Below are 24,865 nucleotides of genomic sequence, written 5' to 3'. Positions count from 1 at the left end.
TGATTTGAAAAGTTGGAACAAATGTGAAACAGCGATATGCGGTATAAATTGCATTATTAGTTGCGAACGATCGTATTCCTAAATATACAGAAACTTCATTGTTCCTCCTCGACAACAGAATTCGCAGATTCAACAATTTACATTTTTTACTTGACTTTTTACTACCGTATTAATTTATCACCAAATGAGAAGTAAATTGAGAATAAAACTAGGGAACCAAGTTTTATTAGTACTGTATAATTTTATGACTGAATATACGGAAATTTTATTCTCTCACATTCGACGAAAGAGTTTACGACGAAACAGTAAATTTAATTGTTTATCCGTTCATCCTATTGATTTTTTATCACCAACTGTATCAATTTAACATCAGAAGGGTATTCAGTCGAGAAAAAATTAGAAATCGGAGTGATTGAAACTTTTGCAGGTATTTTTGTTCCCGAACAACGTATGAACATTCTAGCTATTCTGCTTTCTTTTGAAATTGTACACATACGTATACGTGCAGGCATGCGTGTGTTAACGAAATACGTGCGGATTTATACAGGGTCGTTTCGTTTCGTAACGCAGGCGAATTTCGTGTACACATCGCGACATTATCGCTTAGTCGACAGGATCGGAGGATGGGGGTTGCGCGCTGCAGCTAATTTGTGTCGCCGAAAGTGTTTTATACGGACGAATTCGTCCATGGCCCATGGAATATTGCTCGATACAAACGATCCATGAATCCCGCGGATTTGAATGGGCCACGGTTCGCCGGGATTTCGACAGGCATCGCGTATCATTCGATCATCAATCTTGTTGCTCGCTTATCGCTAGCCGATTTCAAAATTGCTCTCGCTCTTTACGTTCTGCGTATGTATGTTGGTCAACAACTGTTTAATCTACACCGGATGTAATGGTAAATGACATAAACTATGAATTTACCAATCGAAAAAGCTGTAAACGTTTTTTTTTAGACAATAATTATGCAAAGAAGAAAATTTTAATATAGATACATGGTGAGCGTATACTTCGTGTATAATATGTATAAATGATACGATATGATGAGAATGTGACAAGTGTACTTTTGTTAATTTTTTGATCTCGGTATCATTTGACTGAGACAGTCGAAAAAGACTTGATAGGTTTACAAATATAGGTTTCTTGGAAATAAATGATCAATCAGTTTAAAGAATCAAACAATTGATTACTTTAACAAACAATTTAATAACATAGAACTGATTATTGAATTTCAAAATAGCTTATCGTGTTTTCCTATGATAATGTATTTATTATTTGATTATTCCTAAGCGTAAGAAAGTCGATTAATATTCTATGGTACTATGAGAATATGGAGATAGGTATATTTTAAATGTAAAGAGTGTTACAAAAAAAAGTATCTATGACTTAAAAAATTGTGAAACATCAAGAAGAGATAATATAGATTATAAATGTCAAAAAATATAAGATTATATACCTTTATGTATCAGTATAGCCTGAACAAATCAGAATAATGGTAACAGAAACATAGTTGAACTTTGATACGTTCGTTGCCGAGTAAATCTCGTATTTTAATCACTGTGTCCATTTAATTGCAGCGTCATTTCTGTTGATGTTTCGATGAAACAGAAAAAATAACAGGAAGGGGAAAGAAAAAGTGAGAGAACGAGATGTTTCTCGCCAATGAAACAACTCTCTGTCATCAATTACGCGGATACAGTTAATTCATTACGAAGCTGTCGACTGAATTCGTTTTTCGTCTCGTCAGAGTGTGAACTTGTAATTGCGTGCCTGGCTGTACGATGCGGCGACTTGGAATTGCATTAACTAATTTTCCCTCGTTTTTTTTTTTTTACCTCCTACCTGAAATGTCGTAACGTATTTATCGACCGGTTAAACGTAACGACCGATCAACGAAATCGCTCGAAAATTGGTTTTTAAACCTTCCACCTCGCTCGCACACTGTCAACGAATCAAATAGAACCCGAGTGATTGCACAGTTGACTGAATACAAAGAGACTATAACATTATTGTATCAAAAAATTGAACGGACGTCTTGTTTGAACAGGCACCTTGTTCAGACGGTTTTAAATTGCTCTATATTACATTATCCACCTTGTTATATTATTATGTTACTGTATAATTGATAGGATAATGAAAATTTTCCAAAGAGTACACTTTACTTGAAGAATATTTTGAAATTTCCTGATAGAAAGATGAATGAAGTTTTTTCAAATACTCTATGTTGTATGTATCTATGTTGATTTAAGATGCAACGTTTGAAGTACTATTTGTGGTACTTTTAAGGTTGGATATTTAATAGAATTTGGTGAACCTGAACTCTACGAAACAAAATTCATTTTAGAAAAATATATGCGAAGTAGGTAAAACAATTAGGATAAGTTTGTTGAATTAAGTAATTTACAGTACTTAAATTATTTTAGAATTAACTGGAGTTGAGTTAAATTTATGTATCCTTCTATCCATTTTTAATTTGTTGCTTATTGTACAAAAGAATCTTAAATACTTTATTATTGTTCTTCGTTCTTTAATTGCTTTAATTAAGAATATATTACACGACATTGTGTGGCTTTCTATGTAAAACATGTCTTGTCTTGTTTAAAAAAATATTTACCATCATCGCAAAGGGGATCAGTGCAAAAATTGTAAGATTACAATAAAAATTTAATTTAAAGTTAAAATACATCGTTAAATTAAATAATACATCCGCAAGTGAAAAGAAAATGTTCTCTTTGTAAGACGGAATGATTAAATGTATTCTTTCGACTCTTAATTATTCCCTTGGTCTCCCTTGGTTCCTTGAAATTCGTTCCAAGAAGTGTTCGGAACCTGAACTATGAGAATTGATTAAAGTTCAGAGTGCACGCAAGGAATAGTTTCTCGCTGCACCGTCATTCTTTTCTAATGCTTGCTGATTCCAGAAATCGTTCAACTACTTATATTGCTTTCATTACAAGAGTTCGTATTATTTGTTAGTAGACATCTATCGATTTTTTTAGTTATCTCTCGAGTTTCAGTCTTCTAGTACGAAAAATCTATTTATCTATATATATATATTTCTTATGAAGCAATATTTTAGAAATCTATAGACACTTTATTCATGTATTATTTTTTAACAAACACATTTGTTGTAGAATATTTAGGTATTTTTAGAAAATGTATCTAATATGCGAAAACACTCCTTATAATATTTAGCAGATACAGAACAAATTTTTATTTGCATTTCATTTTCTTAATTGTGTTATTATAATTCTTTTCTCTGTGATTTGTGGGTTAACAATTCTTTAAAAAGTTATTCATAACGTACACTATAAAAGCAATTAAATTAAAAAATGAAACTTATGTCTTTAATAAACAGAGTTACATAAAATAAAATTGCCTAAATAAAATGTAATAAATGTTACAGAAGAATTTATTCCTCAGACTTCCAACTTTAACATAATTCTTCAAAATTCACGGAAGTACAGTTTGTATATTTTTTAAAAATGTACTATCTATTCTAATATTACAAATCTTACATTTACTTTTATCACTTCTTAATATTTTTATTATTCGCAACTCATTGTCAAACGCATTTTTATCAGACAACGTTTAATTTTTACGTTATCAAAGTTCGATTATCTAGTGCTCAAATGCACAGAATCTTAGATACAGAGTTTTCTGAGAACCAGCTCACGAAGTTTGAAATTCTAACATTCGCACGATTTAACGTTTGCACGAGAGCAACTTTCTGACGAATTGAAATCGGTGCTGCAATTTCATTCGTTACGTTGAATACATTGCATGAAGGGATGTGGCCAGCGAATTTAATAAAAATCAATTTCGCGTAATTGTTTGCAGAATGGCCGAAATCCGAGATAAAAGTGCCGATCCACGTGCCGTGAGACGAGAGAACCTCACATGAGTATTCCAAGCGTATGTAGTCGAGAATATTTTCCATGGTAACGTTCGTATTCTTACCGCACACGCTTGAAATTCATAGGCCATTCGAAGAACCGAGCAAGAAGAAGCATCAGAATTATCATACATTTCCTGATCCTTATTTCTTTAAACTACTCTTTCGGATGGATGGAAACGCTCGGTCAAATAAATGCATCTCAGAGCTCTGATGCACACAGTTTATCGAGTCGATAGGAAAAATAAAATTCGCCATTTTCTTTCTTCATCTACACACTTGCCTAAACGTATTCATGAATTTTATATACTACCGGAATATTTGAAAAATGTGAAAAATGGGTTTGATAATATAAGGTTCGTTTAATCATTCGATATTTGCATTGGTTGACATGCGTGAAAAATTGTTTAATGAAAAAAGGTTTGAAAAATTTGGAAAACGGATTTTTTAACAGCTACGGTTGTGAAGATTTTGGAACCTTTGCCGTGTAAATATTGAAAATACAATATTTTTATATTTTTGGAAGGATTTTGTTATTTCAATTAGACAGTAATTGATTACTTTAGAATAAAAGTTGATTAATAACACTCGTGCCTATTAAAGTGAAAAAATGATTTTAGTAGAATTAAATCAGACTATCAAATTAGGATGGAGATATACACAATAGAGTATAAAGTAATGAGACACGTATATTGAATTAAATAAATACATATAAATATAATACTATTTTAAATATAAAATACATGAAAATATATTCTCAGTGTCTGATTAACAATTCGATATTTAGCATTAGAATTAATTTTCGTTCTATACAAATTAATAAAAATTAGTAATGTAGATTTTCAAATAATTAATTAGCATTTCAAACTGGTTTTATTAAATTTTCTACTCTTAGAATATTTTAACAGAATATGAAATACGTATTCTTCTCCGTTACAATTTATTTCTAAACATAACGGGCGTCAAGCTCTTATTATTCTATTATTTCTTCACATTCCACGAAGTAGTCTTCTACTCATTGAGGCTGACTACAATCGTGCGTTTTACGAAATCACTGTACTCGGACCCAGCAAATTGCTGGATTACAGAAATTCTAGGGCAGCTGCCTAGCAAGAACCATGCATTCTATTCTATCTTGCATTCCTTGTTTTGTTTCTGAACAATAGTCTCGTGTTAGCAATTAATATTTTAGCAACACGTGTAGGAGTGCCCCAAATATTTGAAAAACATGTAATTTAGTTTATTAACGTAATTCAATTCAATTATATATAATACGATTTATCTTACAGAGATTTATGTCAGATTCTAATAAATTTATACATATAAATACATGTAAATTTCATTCACACTCGTCTAATTACAAATTTAATTTAATTAACTTAAATTTTATTACACAATGCAATTAGTGGCCAATTCTTAAAAAACAAATGATCTAATTTGTTAACATTGTTTATAGCAAGAAGATGGCACAAATAATAGCGAATTTTTAAATAAATTTGAAAAATAGCGCTTGTAATATCGTTACTAGAATTTTTATGCAAATTCATCGGTTTATGGATTTAACTAGAATTGGATTTAATATTGTATTTGTTATAGACGAACCTATTCTTTAGGACGGAATAAAACTGTTACGTCTTAAAAGATTTCTTACGAACTTCGTGTAAAGTAGTGACGTTAGAATGTATAGCTGCCTGTAGATCAATTAACATGGTAATAATAGTAAACGCGTTCCAGAATGTCGTCCATGATTTCATTTTAGATTAACATGAAGCTATTCCAAGCAATCATTTATGCATGTCACACTGCACTGTATTACTGCAACTGACAATCAGTTAACAGTCAGCTAGTAGTTTAAAGTTCCATACCATGTAGCAGAAATCGATAATTTCTAAAGAAACAATGATATACATTTTTCATATATTCGGCTTAGGTTTCTAAAAATTTTATTTCAAAAATTTGGTTTATGAGAGTCTTCTAATTTTCGGAAGGCGATGGATGGAAGAAGAAAATTCCGATAACAATAAAATGACGAAAAACTTGGTGCGATACTTTCTAAATTTCTTTGTTGTAGCAATTTCTTCCGCTCTCTTACAGTAAAAATGATATTATTGCTTCTCCATCTAAAAGTTCCCAGTAATACTGTACATCTCAGATGCATTCTTTTTCTACTGTTAAAAGAAATAAAAAAGTGCTAATTCAAAATGACAAATATCAAGAATCACAGTTTGCTTTTATAATAAATTTATAAATAGTAATAACAATACGCTCTAGATATCCTGCATAGGTGAAGGCTTTTCAAACACGTCTTTACCTTTGAAAACGCAAAATCTGGCTAGACACGTGGTGCTTTACAAGGCGTGTTCACAGCACCTCTAACAAAAATTCGGATCGAGTAACATTTCGCACGATTTCAACTTATATTCGTCCAACCTACCAGGTCTCTGCAAAATAGGCAACGCGCCACCGATAGGTCACGGATCTCGCGCCATGAATTCTCAGAACGCGTTACCTGTAAGCTGGCTGATAGAAAAAAATATGAAAGAGTTTGGCCGGGACAATTGGTCGCGCGTGAAAAATTCCTCAAGACGGGAGGAATCGAAAACGCGCACGCCACAGAGATTCGGGTTTCAATATCGGAACTACTCACCGTAAATTCAAGATTCCCCTGGACCTTTCGCTCAGACTGGCAAATCGAAGTTCGTTTCGACTTCTGGCGTAAGAGGCCTCCGATAAACAGGAGCATCGATCGACTTCACGAAAAATCGCAATGGTATTTGGTCGATGGATACGTGAGTAGTAGTTTCAAAGCTACTTTCTTTGATATCACCAAATAGAAATTGAGAGAAATAAACGTACAACGGAGACTGATGATATTTGTTGAAAAAGAAAAATTTCATGGTAATAAAAAAAAGGGAAGAATGTAACGTTTAATAAAATAATAGATGTCGATGATTTCATCAGATACGTAATGTATTATATTTGATTTCTAAACACTACGAGATATAAAATGTTCGTTTCACAAATATAGAATTTTGTGAAAATATTTGCAAATTTCGTGAATTATTTATTAAAAATCATATACAGAAATTACAGAGTAGTAGTGAGTTCTCAAAGGTGTGTTATTAATTGACTACACTGCTTTCATAATTTTTTACTGAAAAATTTATACACGATAAATTACATACAAGACTTCAAAAAATTCGTCTATGATTTGGGTCTGAATTATGAGATCATTCACACTATACATCGAGCTAAATAGCAACAAATATAGCAGTAATTTAATAATACCAACATCAGATTTAGTTTGTTTCCTGAACGGATTCTAATATTAAATGAAAGTTTATACGTAATTATATGTCATTTGTCGTTGTAGAAAATTAACATAATGGTGTATAGCTAAATTTAGATCAAAATTAATTGAAACAAATAGGTACATTAAATCCCTGACTAGTTCATTTATTACAGGACGCTTTAAGATCAGCTTGTTTACTAATTAGTTAAGAAACTAGATGAGATAATTAACGGAGTGACTCATTGGAATCAAGTCACTCGGAATCTGTCTAGCTGAATTCGATACACTGAAATACTGATTGACTAAAGTAAGCTCATTAGGATTAGATAGCTACATTTTATTCATTGATATATCGCATAATCTATCAGATTGAATTACTCTATTGAAATGCTTTAATTTATTAAATTCAACTTTTTCTTACTAACTTCTGTCAGGTTTAATTTTGCAAAATAATTCTTTACAATAATATCTTTAAAATGTAATTCTGGTAGACGAATTTACTATAATTTCGAATGCAGTTAGCGACGAAAATGTATTTTCAAAAATCACGTTCGTCATACTGTTACTCTTGGGAAGTCTGAAACAGTGCTCCTTTCGTGAGTCTTCTTGTATTTACTGTCTTTGGGAAACTTTAGCCTTTCTTAGTCCTCGTGTATTCGTTTCCACGAAACTCTGCTCCAATATTTACGTACGCAATATTCAGCCGAAAAGTTTCTATTAACTTCCCTGATTTGAAGTTTTAACTAAGCTTCCACAATGAATGAATTGACATGTGGCTATTTCACTCTTACGAAATAATGAAGCAACGATATCGAATTGCTTTAATCCAGGTTAAAACTTTTCCATAATTATCAATCAACTTTCATAAGCCAGAAAGAGAGAGAGAGAGAGAGAGAGAGAGAAATAAAAAAAAGGAAGAAAGAAGTAAGGGAACTCAACTAACGAACATTTCCGCTACTGATCGATGCAACTTTTTCTTCGTTTTACAGAAAATCGACGTAGCAGAAACGTGAATATCAAACTTTCAAACTTTCAACTGGTTCTTGTCGATATTTACAACCTACAGCTTGTAAAATGTGCAACGGTAAGTTAGAAATGTAATACTAATTAACTGAAAAACGACAAATCTTCGATAAATGAATGAAAGTTAAACGTATTAAAAATATCGAAATATTAAATGTGTAAAAAGGCATTCTAATGAATTACTTTGTTCTCCATAATGTTAAAATTAATTTATTGGAGTCGGAATCTAATTAAATCTTAAATCATACACATTATGTATAAACATAAAGTTATTAAGAATATTCAACTTTTGCATCAAATTTTAAAAGTACTATCCACATTTTTATATCATTTTCCTCCATAATGTTAAAATTAATTTATTGGGGTCGGAATCTAATTAAATCTTAAATCATACACATTGTGTATAAACATAAAGTTATTAAGAATATTCATCTTTTGCATCAAATTTTAAAAGTACTATCCACATTTTTATATCATTTTCCTGAAGATATGTATAAAGAAATAGATAAGATGAATTTATCTGTATTTCTATCTATATTCTACGTTAATTGTTAACTTACAATGTAATTAAATATTACACAGAGTGCGGATGTTTCTGCATTTGTACACAATTTCTCAGGTGCAAAAATGCAAATAATGCGCACGATATTCAAAAACATACAAAACATCCAAACTAAACTGCTCGTTATAAAGCGTAGTAGATGAAGCAAATTTCTGCTTGGCTATCATTTCCTCGATCCTATCCATAGAAATGTGAGCTTGCGTAAACATAGACACCAGTCTAATAGTTACACACAAATAGAAATTTACCTTTGAAAACACACAATCATCCTTGAACGAGGCAAATTTTGGTGATACACGTACGACATTAAATCTTCTGGCATTCGAGCAGGAAGAAAAAAGAAAATAGCAACGAGGGGAAGATCGCTATGAATTTGAGAAACGCGTTAACGTACTCGCGACTCTGTGGCGTGCACTGATTAACCCCAAAAGCGCTCCTTTGATCTCACCGTGGCGTGCAGGAGGAAATTAGAAACACTCCGCGAATTTACGTGAGAGCTAGTTTCACGGCGTGTATACATACATACGTATAGCAGCCAGACGACTGTGCATGAAATCGTTCGCGACAACGAAGCCGATTCACCGGTTTGGGAGGGTGCGACTGGCCTCGGATCAAACGCGAGTAGATTTAATGACACCATCAAGGAGAAACTTTCTCTTCGAGGTACGCACACTGTCGGGGAAACTCGCGCCGATTCAATCTTGCACGCGCGCAGTGCAATTAGGGGAAAATGCGAATCTACAGAGTAAATCTTAATAATATGACCATCTTTCTTGTTCGTTTGATTTCGCACGAAATATCGAGCATTTCTTAGGCTAAGGCTAGGTGGCTAAGAAATTTTTAATTATTTTCTTATTATTATTCTATATTTAGAAACTGTACGTGATTTTATCTGCCTTTTTTTGGGGAAGAATATTAGAATCATTTAGAGGATAAATTGATCAATCGTTTTTTGTATCTATGAGGATACGAATATTTTGAAAAGGTAAATCAGATAATTTAGTTAGTTACATGAATTTGTTTATTGTAAGGCGATGGTATGAAGAATCATAAGGTTAACGATAAATTTCTCGAAAGAACATTGTATGGCATTATCAGTTTCAGCAAATGAAAAAATATTTTAACAGTATGAAAAAGACTTTAGAATAAAATTGAAACAGCAAACCACGTATATTCATGATTTTGTCGTATTTTTCACAAGCTGGAAACATTTCTTCACGATAGGGCAACATAAGAAAGGAGGTAACGAAGTTAATAATTTAATGCAACGTATGAAAAAATGGATGGAAAAGAGACGGCGTTGTTATGTTGAATTGTTGCAGTATAACTTTCCTTGATATGTAAGGCGTGTGAAGTGTGTTTCGTATACAGGCTGATTCTAGAAGGCGAACTAAGCTATAGATCTTGGTACACGAAGGTGAAAAGAATTGGAAAATAGTGGGGAAAGAATTTAAAGCGAAATGTTGCGCCGTGTACTGAATTTTACCTACTCTGTATTTTTTAACAATTCATACGAATGCGTGTACGAAATGTGGCTCTATTGTGTTTCAGGTAAAATCGTGCATTTTTTATAAAGAAGATAATTATTCATGTCGTGTGATACGTAAGAAAAAATTTAAGAGCTGTAATTTACTGAAAAACATATTCAACCTTTTTGAAGAATACACGTTCTATTCGAAGGAGAAATTGAAAGATTAAAAAGAATTGTTAAAATCTCGTTAAAAAATTGATTAAAATGAACTGAAACGAAAATCCCAAACATCTGAAACAGCTTGCAATTGATATAATCAGTAATCAATACTCATTTGTAGCTCAACAATAATTATCAATCCTTGAGTATTACAAATCGAATATTAAATAGCCCTAAAAAAAGTTCCAAAATTCCATGCAAGGAAGGAATTAAAATACCAGTCCTGATACCAACAAATTTCTCGAAACTCGGTTAAAATTCGAAAAAATATTCCGAGCTCCGAACAAAACACATAAAACAATCTGTAGCCGTAAAGTTTCTAAGATCTGCTCAATATTCGTTTGTAATTAAACGACAATTGTCAGTCCAATGTTAAAAATTGTCAACATTAAGAATTAAAATTATCTCATAAAATATTTAATCATATAAAGAAGAAAAAAGCGCTTAAAAATCCTCGTACTCCATTCGAACAAGAAAAACTACGATGGCAAAAAAGATGTCTTGTAAAAAATCTGTTAAATAAAATTCGATGAAAGATTTGAAATTCCGAAGGTAACACGTGAAAGAGCCTATAGCTGGAAAGAGGATGGTGACTTACGATGCCGTACACGCGTCAGTCGCGTGCATCGGTAAAGAAAGGAGTGGAGGGTGGTGAGCAACGAGCGTCGTAGGGTAGGCACACGAGCATGCTGAATACGTCGAGTTCCCCGCGATACTCTGTAATGTCATGAAGCATGTACTTACACACTACCGTAAGATTCTTGGAGACGTAGGCGGTGGTGAAAGTCGGCGCGTCCGCTGTAACTTCGCAACTGAACATACCCGAGAGAGCGAAGTCGACGTCGCGGAGCGTTACCTGGCTCTTGTTCGAGTTCTCGTGCTGAAACAGAGCAACGACCAAAGGTGTGTGCAAAGTGAATGCAAATGGATATCAACTACGGCGACACGTGTTATCGCCCACCGCCATCGGAACATTAAAATCCCCCGCTCTCTACGATTAACAATAACTCGATTTACCTGGACCGGTTATAACACGAATTAAACTTCCGCACCGGATGCGATTGACTGACGAATTTATTCACGCGTCTCTTCGTCGTTCGTACGGGATTCGAGCACACGGTTCATTGCCTTCTTTTCGCGGCTCACCCGGATGAAAGACATCGGTGAACGCTTTATATAACCGGTAAATTAAACTAAAATGTTGGTTCGATTGACTTGTACCTTTTTTTGTTTATTGTGCGAAAGTGTTACTTTGATAGCAATTCTTCAATTTCTATGATTCTATTATTTTTGTATAATTTATGTTGGTAATTTATATTTTTATCAATGCAGGATAATATGTTTCCAAGTTTTCCTTAAGACATAGATTACTTTGTGTGTATAGCGTATAATTGTTAAGCCAATTTAAACTTATAATTTGGCATAATGAAAGTGAAATATTAAAAGACGAAACGAATTGACCTTAAATCTTTTTGGTGTATTTTATTGCAGAACATTTGAAATCCGACTTTCAGAGTGTACACATCAATTCAAGAGATCTTCCATGGTACTGCTGAACGTACCAACTTATGCAATACCATATATCATGTCTGTCAGGCATAAATATTGGATTTTCAGCGATTTTCTTTTCAAATTTTTCCCTGGTAAATCATTAATTTCTTACTTCTATGAATTATGTATGAAAACAGTTTTAGCTATAAGTATTAGTGATAATGAAGAATTTCATACGTTCGTAAAGACCATTTACGAAGATAATTCAACTTTTCAGAACGAAAATTGTCGTCCAAGTAATTAAAGTTGTATCGAACTAATTTTGTTTGTCATATTTAAAATGGTATTTGTTTTTAGATTTACTGTATAATTAATGACAATAAACGAAGAGACAATAGCATTTCACGTTACTAATATCAATTAGCAACTAAGCCTGGTCCATAGATATTGTTAATATTACGTTAATCCGGTTTTACAAATTATTTATTGAAATAACAACGTACTGTTGTACAAACTGTCAATGAGATGAAATCATATAAATCGTTATTATACGTACAAATTTATTCAGAACGATTTTTTGTTGGCGAAATTCCTGTACGAATAAGCACGTATTCACTGACTATTAATACATAAATTAGTATTAATGATTATACCTCGAAACGGTTGCCGTTATTGGATGATTGGAATTCTCAAACAAAAGCGTATTATTTAAAGCGAACCACAAGCTCAATGAGAATTCAATTTGCTCGTTGCAATTTGCGTGCCGAATTAACAGTTTTGATGACGTTACTTAATCGGGGAACAATTGTTCTATTATTAGTTTCTTAATGCTATTGTTGTTTTTTGTGTAATACCGTATATTCTATATTTATTCTATTTTATGAGATTGAAAATTATTGACGTAATTGTCCAAACCTCAATTTTAATTTTCTAAAATTACATTTGAGGTAATATAATACCACAACGTGTTTTAGTCAGTTAAAACCACAAGTTACCTATTAACAACATGCTGTATGTATATTCCTTGTATAATAAATCGAAGCTGAAAGCTTTTTGCTTAATATTGCAAAAATGGGAAAAACGTTCACGAATGTATACAGAACGTGACAAGCTTTCAAGTAATATAAATTGATTATTAGATGCTACTACTCTATGATTCAATCTGATAAACGCATGGCCCGAAAACAGTTGAACATTGTTTATTTATATTAATTGATGTTGAAGTAAAAAGTAATGTACGAAAATGATGCGGAAATCTTGAATAATAATTTTGCTTCCACACAAAAGATCTATACAATTTTTATACATACCTATATATAATACCTACATATCATCTAAAAATCTAAATTAAAATTAGAGGAATCTTAAAAATATAATATTATAGACTCTTTCTTCGATGAAAAATATTCCCTACGAAGAAACAATGTCTTTGTAAATTGTATAATAATTACGAAGAATAGGATTTATATGTTACTAATTTATGTTATATATATATGTTCGAAATTTTCACATAAATGTTTGTATTCGTTAGAGTAAGGAGCTTTTACAAAAATATACTATTACCGTAATAAACTCAGGCAATGCATTATATATGTTACCAAAAATCGAACAATACCATTTCCAACGCAAAATGCATCTTACATATTTCATTTCTGAATATAAAATTTCACGACAACGATTTCACATATTTTGCCCCAATAGCGTAATAATCGATATCACTGCTCTACATATCTCAAACATCCAGATATACCCTTCGAATTTGTTACCTCTAGAGACATCTATCATATCTCAAATCATTAGATATTTCCCCTTTACAGCCACTGTGAAATACATCAACTCCTTAATAAAATTTCTATGTATAGGAATAAAACATCTATATTTGAATTTACAAGTGACGATCGTAAAATTCCATCTAATGCAAGATTATTGAATGTTATATAATTAACATCACGTCTATATATAAAATATGTACGTATATAAATATCGTATGCTCATTAGAATATTTTATGCTCGTACTATAATTTTGTACTTTACTGAATTTTTACATCATCGTTAAACACGACTATATTTAACTTTTTTTACACGTAGATAAAACGATTTATGAAAACATCTCTGTGCTTAAAAAATCAGAAGAGAAGCAATTTCATTAAAAAGATCTGTCCTGTAGTTGCCTCCACAAAAATACGAATTTGCATAAAAATTCACTGTCTAACAATCACACAATGACAGTGAAATAAAAGGATGGCAGAAAATGTTGTCAGTAGACGTAAAAGAGTCAGGAGTTAAACATTCATCGTGTTCCCTTATAAATACAAAAATGCATAAATACAAAGAGCAAAACGTAAATGTTCGTCAAAGGCCGTAACGCGCCAAAAGCACGGGTTCTTTTTTTCTTATTAAATGTTCCTCTGGTGATCGGGCAGCGTGAAGAGGCAACACTCGAGAAAATCGTCATCTTATCAGGAATTACCCCGCACTCGAGTAAATTGACTCGATGAAACGCGCGCGAAAGCCGAGACACCGGGAGCAAGATAGCAACGAAGGCGGGGCTGAAGCATCCCTAGGGAAAAGTGGCGGAGGATCGTTTCATCGGAAATGGGCAAAGGCAAAATATGCATAATTAGCGGAATTTAAATAACGAAGCAAGAAGACATGCCGTAGAGTGAAGGAGACAACGGTTGAAAGAGGAAGGGACGGGAAGGTGGCTTTTAACGAGGACGAAAGAAACGAATCCGAAGAAAGAGCACAGTTTTTTCCACCATCCCCTTGTTGATTTGTGTGCGTTAGAATGCACACGACAGACGCCACGGAAAAACTGTTCATTACACAGTTTCGTGTTTCTTCTCGATGTTATTAAGCTATTATTAGCGATCGAATATGTATAATCATTTTCTTGTGATCCGATTTTGCTTGAAGAATTTCCGAAGGAATTTTGTAGGATAAATTCTGATAAAAATTCTTAAGATAGTTCTTTATATTGGAACTGACGGAATCTTTGGTTTAAGATGGAAAAAATTAAGAAAGAGAGAACCTGTTATTTACTAAATTTACTTGACACGAAATATGCTTTAAGTTTCTACGCTTATTCTCACTTACGTTTCTCAAGTCACTAATTTGAATAATCTTGAACCAAATTTGTATACTTTGTCATAGTTACGAAAATTTGTAATTAATTGTTTACTTTTTCTATTAAAATATGGTTATAGTATATTTATAGTACAAATACAATTTTTTATGGATGTAATTATATATCTTTATCTTTTTCTAAAACAATATGTATATTATTAATATCACGTCTTTGCTATCCAGATTTCTATCCTGATTTCTGCTTATACTAAATACTAATGTGTTCCACTCTATGACAAAATGATATTTATATTTGTATGCCATTGTTATTTTATTAAGTTTATCGTAGTTCTAGCTATTGCCTAAATTCTCAAAGAATAAAATGTTTTCATCGTTAAATAATATTTCACTTCCAACTGATTTCCTGAAAAATCGACTTTCCTTGTTCTGTCACTCTTTTATGAAAACCAACAATGTAATACACAAAACGATGTAATAGGTTATTGCCAGTAACATAATACCTTACGGCTTACAGTCACATCATTCTCAAAAAGTAATCCTTCCTTCCTACAAATATTGAAACAAATCTTCTATAAAGTTATCTCAGCCAGTAACGCGAAATGAGCGTTCACTGGCAAAACCTCGCTTCCAGTCGCAGTCACGATACATTTAAAACGTGTAAAAAACAATTTTTCCTGAACCATACGGATCCACTATGTGGCTCTATAAAAAAGAAAGAACTCGAACAAACAAATATACAAAAACAATAGACCACACATCGCTTGTTATATCAACGCTCGGACCTTTGCAAAAGAGAAAAATGGTTATCCACCTACAAAAAAAAAAGAAGAAAAAACGAGAAAACAAAACCATTCGTTGCGACGACACAGTGTATAACAAGGTGAAAATTCGATGATACCGTTAACATGAACGATATTTCATGGCAGAGTGTATCGAACGATACAACCTAACGATATTTCTTTCGCATTGAACAATGTTTTTCGTTCGGTGTCGACGAGCTTTTACCGACACGTGACGCAACCATTGCACATTACTGTCGCTTAGCGGGCAACTAAGGATAGATACAGTCGCGTTATAACGATAAACGCAAAAGTGGCGCTTCTATGCTCCCTGGGCTTCGTATTAGGATTCATTCTTTTAGCTATAATATGAACCGTTTATAAACTGAAATGCTTAACTCCACTCTTTGAAATTTTACTGCCAATATAATATTTGAGTATAATACTAGAATAATACTTAAGTCTAGGATACTTCATTGACACTATGTCTTTATAATTGCATCAATTTTGTCGATATATTATTTTATGGAGCTAACCATAATTTGACAAATAAGCGGCTCATGTCACAAACACACAAACTGTCCTTGATTACCTACATTATTATAAGCAATAGTCAAATTTCATTACGATTCACTATAACATAACATGTCCGTAAAATATTTCTATTCAATATATTCAAAACACAAATATTCCAGAAGTTTAGTGATCTACTTTCGTTCGTTTTTTTAAGTCAGTCTCAGAGTTTACTATTATTTATATCGTCTTTCTGCGATCAATCAACTTAAGAAAGAAAATCACTTGTTTCTTGAGAATTGAATATTCATCGGGTATTCCTACAGAATAAAAATAGTGGAATTGATTAGTACGACTTTCGAGAAGCTCAAATCATAGATTTACTAAGAAAAATAAATTACTATTATTATACATAGAAAAATAAAAAATAATGGTCTAAATTCAATTGACTGTATGTTCAATGGCAAAACATGGGACAGACAACAAGCTAGGCTAGACGAGCTTGTTTTCAATTGCGTAAACGTGTGCACACATAGCGGTTCTTCTGGAAACCTATGCGGCACGGAAACGCGTAGAGATTCGTGCGGAAATGTTCGAACGATGATAAAAGCGACCTGTTTTACGGAGATTACAGCGGTCAAGGATGCTGTTAACGAGCATCGTCCGGCATCATGTGATAAAACCGCATATTTGGATCATCCCTGGCCATCCCGAATGCTAATTCTGCTTGACATTCATCGTTGTTTGTTGTTCCGACGATTGATGCGGGCACGAACGTCGCCTTTCCAAATTGCATCGCAAACAATGCATTGCTTCCCACGTTGATTCGCTTATTTTAGTTAAATCCTTTCGCGTCGAGTGTCCTTCGCGATAAGTTTTATCGAAAATTCGTTAATATGCTTTTACTTCGTTTATTTGGACAATAAGGATTAGGTTGTTTGGTGTTTTGATTCGAGCGTAGATCTTTGTGTACTATGTTTTTACGTTTGTGTACTGTTTTTTATGCTTGTATACTATGTGTTTCGAATAGCGTTAGTCTTCTTTTAGTTTGTTACTATCTTAAACAGAGTCGAAATGAAATAATCTCTGCTACGAAATCATCCAGAAATGATTTTCTTGAAATTTTACATATTTGTAAACTCCTACATGAACCATCCAGTACGGGTATTGACTTTTCCACGCTTGAAGGAAGTGTTTAACGAAACATATCGTGTGCTACAAATTTTGATCAAAATGAAAATGTCACTATATATTTTTTGTGATAGTAAAAATTCAAATTTCCAGTAAAATATTATTTTTAAACTTTCAACGTCTTTAACTCAATTTTTCTGCGTGTTTCATTTTCTAATATTGTAATTTCCTCGAATAAATATATCCAAATTTCATCAGAACAGGCTATGTAAGAAATTCATTCTATCGTGAAACGCAGAGAAAACTTTTAGTTTTCGAGTTATAAAATTGAACTGAAAGTTTAGGAGATGGATGAAATATTCAAACTAGATAAACGTTTCTGCTAGGAAGTAATACTTCAATTTCATTAAAAACCCATCGTACATTATTAAATTGTTTAATCTAGACTTCTACACGTTCCTAATACTTTTACACGTGAAATTTTCATTCCATAGTTACAGTAATAACTGTATTTGCATATTAATATTCTATTTATTCATCTCATTCAATATCAAACTCTTCACAGATGTTTAGAGTTACTCGATAATAGTGATAGAAATTCATAAATATTAATAATCTAATTATTTAATGATCTTCTATATGTAAAATGCATAGTAGTTGAATAGGTGCATTAATCTTTCAATTGTTTGGCTATATTCTCTTAAACACGTGCAACCGATACTTTCACCAGCAATTAAATGGTTAATTGATTCAAATTATTGCACACGATTGTTCTCACTTTACGATCAAAGCGATATTGTGAAAGAATATAATGCTGTTCGATACAATAGAAATCATAATTTTTTAGAAAAAGAGTGATCAAAGAAATAAGTTTATAAGTAAATTGCATAAATAACTTAAAATGCTACTGAATTTGCTAAAGTTGATTAATTAAAAAAATTTGTTCACATAGACCATCATGTTTATTATTCTTTTGAACAACGAAATAAATTCTGAAATTCTACTATGACATAATATTACATCATAACGCTATTGTATATGAAATAATTCGTTTTGATTGCAGTCTTCAAATTGTGGAATTAATATGTGTACTATCAATAAATTTCTTCATACAATAAGAAATATATACAGAATTTTCTTATCAACAACGGATATAATTATTATAAAAGGTCTGAAATACTTTTTATTTATAAAAATACTCTCTGATAAATTTTTTTATATAATGGTAAACATATACTAAATATTCTTGGCAAAACCAAATATTAAAACACGCTATAGTTTTAACTAATTCAGATTCTATTATCTCTGTCCATGAATTGCTCTCGAGGAAATACCCTACTTCCACAGTATGATACGCGCTTACACGTAAAAGGCAGAGGAGGAAGAGAAAGAAAAGTGTATTGACACTTACGTCAACGTAAATCCCAGTAATGTTGAAGACTTTGGTAGCAGGTTCCTCGCTTGGTGTGTAACGGTAGAACTCGTGCCTGCCACGGTACCACTTGAGGGAGTAAAGAGGAGCCTCCTCGAGATCGTAATGGCAGCGCAGAATCACCTTCTGACCACGTTGCACTACCTCCGGAACTACTTCTAGGCTGACATCCCGCAGGCAGCTCGCACCTTTGTGGGAAATGAGAACAGGAACGGAGCATTAAGTCTAGTGTGCATCATTAGTCCGCTTTTACTCCTCGCGCCGGAGGTTGCACAGCACGCGTCAGCGAGAAATTGCAATTCCACCGAATGACAATTCCTCTCGCTTCCTCCGCCTAACCCATTCTGTCTTCCTCTATCTCATCCGTACACATCTACATCAACATGCTATACATATGTACATACAAACACATTCAGACAGAAGCATACAATTTTTCTTCACGTTTTTCCTGTCATCCACCCTACCACTTGAGCTACGCACCCTTACGATCAACGTACACAAGCTCACGAATGTATTCGAACACTTGTGAACGCGTCTTACGTTATAATTTATAATATATTATGCTCGATATACGAAACATTTTAAAATTTCATTAGCACTGTCACGAGACTCGATAATCACGACTATAGTAACAAAGTTTGAAACTACAAGATATTCACTATATATTTCCTAGAGATCAGAAAAGTGTTTAAATAGTCATTGATCCAATATATTAATGAACCTCAATATTTAAAGCAATCATCTTTATCTGCTTAAAGTGATTACTCTTGCTCTATACTACATTTTTATTAAATATACATTTTCATACAAACATACATTTTCAAACCAGTTTCAAATTTAATTAATATATATAATCACAAGAAATGTTTCGTTGGAACGTTAAAAAAATTTTAACAAGTTTTACATAATATGCAAAACATGCATATAAAAATTTCCCATTTAAGTGTCCAATAGTTTCGTGAGCTAATGTACCACTTCCTTTCTTCCCCTCGTCATCTCTTTCACCAGGCTTCTTCTCTTTCTCAAACACACATATATACCTCTTCCTTTTCTGTATTTTTCGCTGACGTTCCGTTCACTCGGATTATCGACGATTCGACCTATTAAAGCCCCGAGGAATTGAACTGTATACGTCATTCATATTAAAACAGAATCGAGCTTTTGCCTGCTTCTTGATGTCTCTGCAGGATGAGACCTCTTATTACGTGCTAGCTGCCGGCTACACGGAAGTAGGTAGACGTCGCTCGAGCCCTCGCGAATAGGGACGAAACTCCGTGGGCTGGTTTTACCCCTCAGGAAACGTGAAAAACATCCAACTGATATTTTAGCTGGCCGCATTATCTTTTCCACGGAAATCAAGCCCTGTGTACTTTCGCCACGGAAAAGGGGACACTGACGCGACCTACCTCAGGGATTAACTGGTGCATGTTGTTGCCTCGTGCTTACGTTTGCTTTGCGAACGATTGAAGAACGGTTATTAGAAAAAAGGTATATGCAAAAATATATAGTGCAAGGGGAAAATATATTTTATGGGCCATCGTTAAAATTGCTAGATGTACACTATCTTAAATCTGCGAAAAATTATGAATTAGTGATTCTTCATACGAATAGTCTGGTAGTTTTATAGGACATTTTGCACAGCTTCTTACTTCGAATAATCGTGTAATGTTTCTTTTAATAATGTAGCAGTGACATAACACATTGAATTTTATACTATACTGACTATGTATACCAATTCCATCGTGGGCTTAATATAAAGTTTTGAAGATACGTGCCTGTGTGCCATACTTTACGTAAGTTAGAATTCATACAGCCACAACTAAGAAACTTTCTACTAGTAAAATAGTAAAATAGTGTAGAATATTTTTATCACGTCAATCATACAGAATTGTCTTTTAGCCAACTACCACTCTCAAGTTACATTCACTCAGCAATAATTTATGGGAAACGGTGGTAGGAAATCGAAAAAGCTTCTTTTTACAAAAAGTTCCAAATGGAAAACTCGATGCTCTTCTCTGTTGATCACGTGACTAGAATGAAACACTATAAAAGTTGAAATTTCTTTCTCGAAGTAGAATAAAAGTTTTCTAACGTAACTAAAATAAACTTTAGTCCACTCTCCTACTGTTTTTTATTACGAGCTCCCAACACCGAATTCGACACGAAGAATACATTTTCATGAGTTTTTAAATTATCTATATTTGTTACCCACGTCGTTATTAATTTTCTAGTAGTTTAGGTTTGCTTATTTTTTATGATTTTATAGAACGCAATGTTAACGCTTGTAGAAACAATTTGTATCGCTATCCTAGTATACAACTGTTGTAAAAGTTAACTCGAAAATACAAGTTTTATCGTCTACGGGCTATCAAGTGTAATTCGAAAATGTTTTGTAAAATGCATTCCCAGTACTCATGGTGGCCTCAATATGTGATACATAATATATACTGCGCACTGCTGCCATCGTGCCGCAAAATATTTCATCGATTTTGTGTCACTCGATTACACGTCAACAAATAAATACTAACGCGCCTGGTGTTATAGAGATTTCGACAACTTTAAAGGTATGAAAAATGAATTTCGTGTATAATCAAACTAAAAAGTGGAATTATGAAGCAGGGAATCAGCTTTTCATGGCAGATTCGTTAAAATTTTTCCACCATCGAAATTCTCTTATGCGAGATCACGTATTGTTACAAATAAAATGATGCGGCAGTTAAATTGGCAGATTAAATTTAGATACTATTCATACAGCATTAACAAATATTTCACCTTATATTTCTTCTTTTCTTTCTTTTATAATATTTAATTTGAGAGTGATCAACGAACAGTAAGTAGGTACGCAGCTATAGTATTCTACGTTTTTGAAGAAATATTTTTCATCAGATTCGACTGTTTCTTCTCATATCACACATACCAATGAGAGAGTATGTAATTAAAATTTACTTCGTGTACGCACATTTCCAGGACAGAAAAATAATGTAGAAAATTAAACGTTTCAGTTACTTTATATTATTTGTTAATTACATTGTAATTGTATATGAATCAAGATAGAAATAATTCTGTGTTATAGAATATTTAAAATTAAAAAGATTAAGGCTTATGTAATAATGAAAGGCTAGGTGTATAATAATAATATGAGAACCATAGATTGCCATTTCATTCCAGGTACATCTGATTAGAATTATTATGTAAATATAAGCAAAGAAAAATATAAAAATTAAAGGAACGTAGTTTTCCTTTATACTCTATGCTCCTATAGGCACCAATTACAGTTTTTCTGAAAATTTTTCTAGAAGAAAAAATATACATTCTACGAGAGCAGAATTAAGGCACACCACTCAATTATAAATTCATAATTACTATTACAGAAGTAGCATATCGCTTAGAAATTTCCACATATTTCATGCACAAGCATATATGAAATGTAATTTCTGATGAATTAAAATTTTATTCCAAATGATGGATGATTTTTCAATTTCCTAGATTTTCGAGATTTCTTCTATCGAGATTTCATCGATACTAATGCTTATCATGTAACATATTATTTGGTTCAGAAATTTGCATTAAGTTTTATTGAGAAAAAAAATATAGACTCCGAAACGTATTTCGTAGGGACAGTAGAAACAGATATGAAGTAACATCTTTTAGAAATTGTTCAACGCTTAACGTTCACACACTTTCATCGACGTTAGTGTCTAGCGACATTTGCCGCAGCAAGTATAGGGAAAATAAATGAAAATTCTTTGCGCACAAAAGCCAAAAGCTGCGAAGTTGGAGGAGCATTTCCTCCTTTCATTTCAAACTGAAAGGAATTCTAGGAAATGTAGACAGGTACCTACATGGCGTATGTTGAAAGTTTCTGGAGACTGCTTTTGAGGATTGCGATGTTCTCAATCTTCGTTTGCTTTCTCCTGGTTTCTTTTTCTTTTTTTTCTGGCTTATTCGATGCACAAAAAGATAGCTCGGAAACCGAATCTATTTGCAGACCACAATGTGAGATATCGATAGGTATTTATATATACATAGTACGATTGTTGCAAATTTTGGTAAAATAAGTTTGTAATTTCTATAAGAATATTGTATCAATTGATCTTATAGAAATTAATTTTTTTGGAATGTAAATAAAATTTTGTGTTTCTAGCTTCAAAATTTACTACAAATTATATTAAATTCAGATATATTCTCACTCTTAGCGCGTTTACAGTCCTAAGATATAATTTTAGTCATTTGGTATTCTTAATTTTTATCATTTACTACTCTGGTTTTAATAAAATATGACAACTAGCAGTACGTATAATGGCATTTAATAAAATGCAATTAGTACAATAGTTGTTGAAGTTGTTGAAAAAATTTGTTCGATCTTTAGCCACATATCGTACAAGTAAAAGTATCAGATTCTTCAAAGGAGATTTAGACTGTTTAGTCAGACAGTTACTGCGATGTGATTTGTAAGCGTGTCTGATTTGAAAGCTTATATCACATAAAAGTGTCAGAAATATCTGATACTTTCACATATGTAACTATTAGATATAAGAGTATAGTAAAAAAATGGAAATTACTTTAAATAAAATATTATATATAATAAATTTAAAAAATTAAATAAATATTATATATATATATATATTTATACATAAGATAATCAAATTTTTTGTATTTTTTTTACAAAAATTAGATTTTTTTTCAATTTCAAAAATTTTTTTTACATTTTTTCCAAATTTTAATTTTTTTAATTTCATTAAATTAATAAATTTATTATTATTAAATTATTAAATTCTTAACAATTTCAATAATTTATTGAGCTAAAATGGAGAGAGAAGACGATTTGTTCACATATGGAATATAAAATTGAAAACACAGAGTCTTTTATATATAACAAAATTAATTGTCTAATACAACAAAAATCTTCACATTTTTCTCAATCAGTTTTACAATAGTAGTGTATTGTAAACGAACAAGCTATTAGAGACTATTTTTCTTTTCTGAATTCGAGAATAGTTAAACAAATTCAGTCGTAGGATTCACATTCGTTAATAGTAGTTGCCGAAAACACGGTTACCTCTCCCTTTGTCGAAGTTCCAGTGTTTCTCTAACGGACAAAGACTTCTATTTACCATTTCATTCTGATATTTCCAGCGAACAGTGCACCTGCGAACGCGCACTAAGCAAACTAAGCTTCAATTCCTGACCACGAAAGACCGCTATCAGAATTGCAGAATCCAGTTAGCTTTGCCTCTGCGTGTTCTTTTTCACCTCTCTATTGCATTGTAAACAATTTTTATTCGCTGAGTTAATGCTGTTTAACATAACTAACATAAAATCGCTCGCTTACTGAAAGGATTTGTCTTTCAACGAATTATATACGAATATTCGTATTAAATACTGTCAATAGCAAAATTGAAAGAATAAGATTTTTTTAAGTATTTGTTTTTTAAATACGCCAATTCTATATTAATTTGTAAGTAATAACTTTATGGACCTTCGTCATATATCTCTTGATTTTCTTAAAAAAATAAAATCCTGCCTGAAAAATTATAACGAAGAATTATATTGTATACAACGATTTTATTCTATTCCACGTAATTTATTAATCCTTATTGTGTGACAGCTCTTTATAAATCGTTAGAAGGTCTATAGAATTCAAGTTACTTTGAAAATAAATCCCAATATAAATGCACCTATTATACCTCAGTCGCCGATACGAACTTATAACTCATACTTTTCGCACATGATATCAATTGCTTTAATTTTTCTTATTTTAAATATCAATCAACTACATATCTATTTCGCCTTTATAGTCCACAATCGTTTCATAGAATGTGAATGTGCAATTACTTTCTACTAGATAAATATTTATCGTGCGTTTTCATTCTATTTCACATTTAAAAATCCGGATTGGACGCCAATAGCGGGGTTGTATTCTTTCATCCGGTCGGATAGGTTTATGGAAGCTGACTGCTTTTAACT

General features: G+C 32.3%; 1 protein-coding gene across 1 annotated transcript in view; it reads right to left on the bottom strand.

The window, feature by feature from the left end:
- LOC132905983 (uncharacterized) overlaps positions 1-24,865 on the bottom strand; it is a 214,074-nt gene that overhangs the window by 86,598 nt on the left and 102,611 nt on the right. The window contains exons 2-3 of the mRNA XM_060957795.1: positions 18,878-19,086; positions 11,210-11,345 (exon numbers count right to left, since the gene is read on the bottom strand). Of these exons, the coding sequence (XP_060813778.1) occupies positions 11,210-11,345; positions 18,878-19,086 (345 nt within the window). The remainder of the gene's footprint in view (positions 1-11,209; positions 11,346-18,877; positions 19,087-24,865) is intronic.

Source organism: Bombus pascuorum, chromosome 4 (assembly GCF_905332965.1).
Source record: "Bombus pascuorum chromosome 4, iyBomPasc1.1, whole genome shotgun sequence".
Classification (NCBI taxonomy): Eukaryota; Metazoa; Arthropoda; class Insecta; order Hymenoptera; family Apidae; genus Bombus; species Bombus pascuorum.
This window is presented reverse-complemented; position numbering and strand designations above follow the sequence as displayed.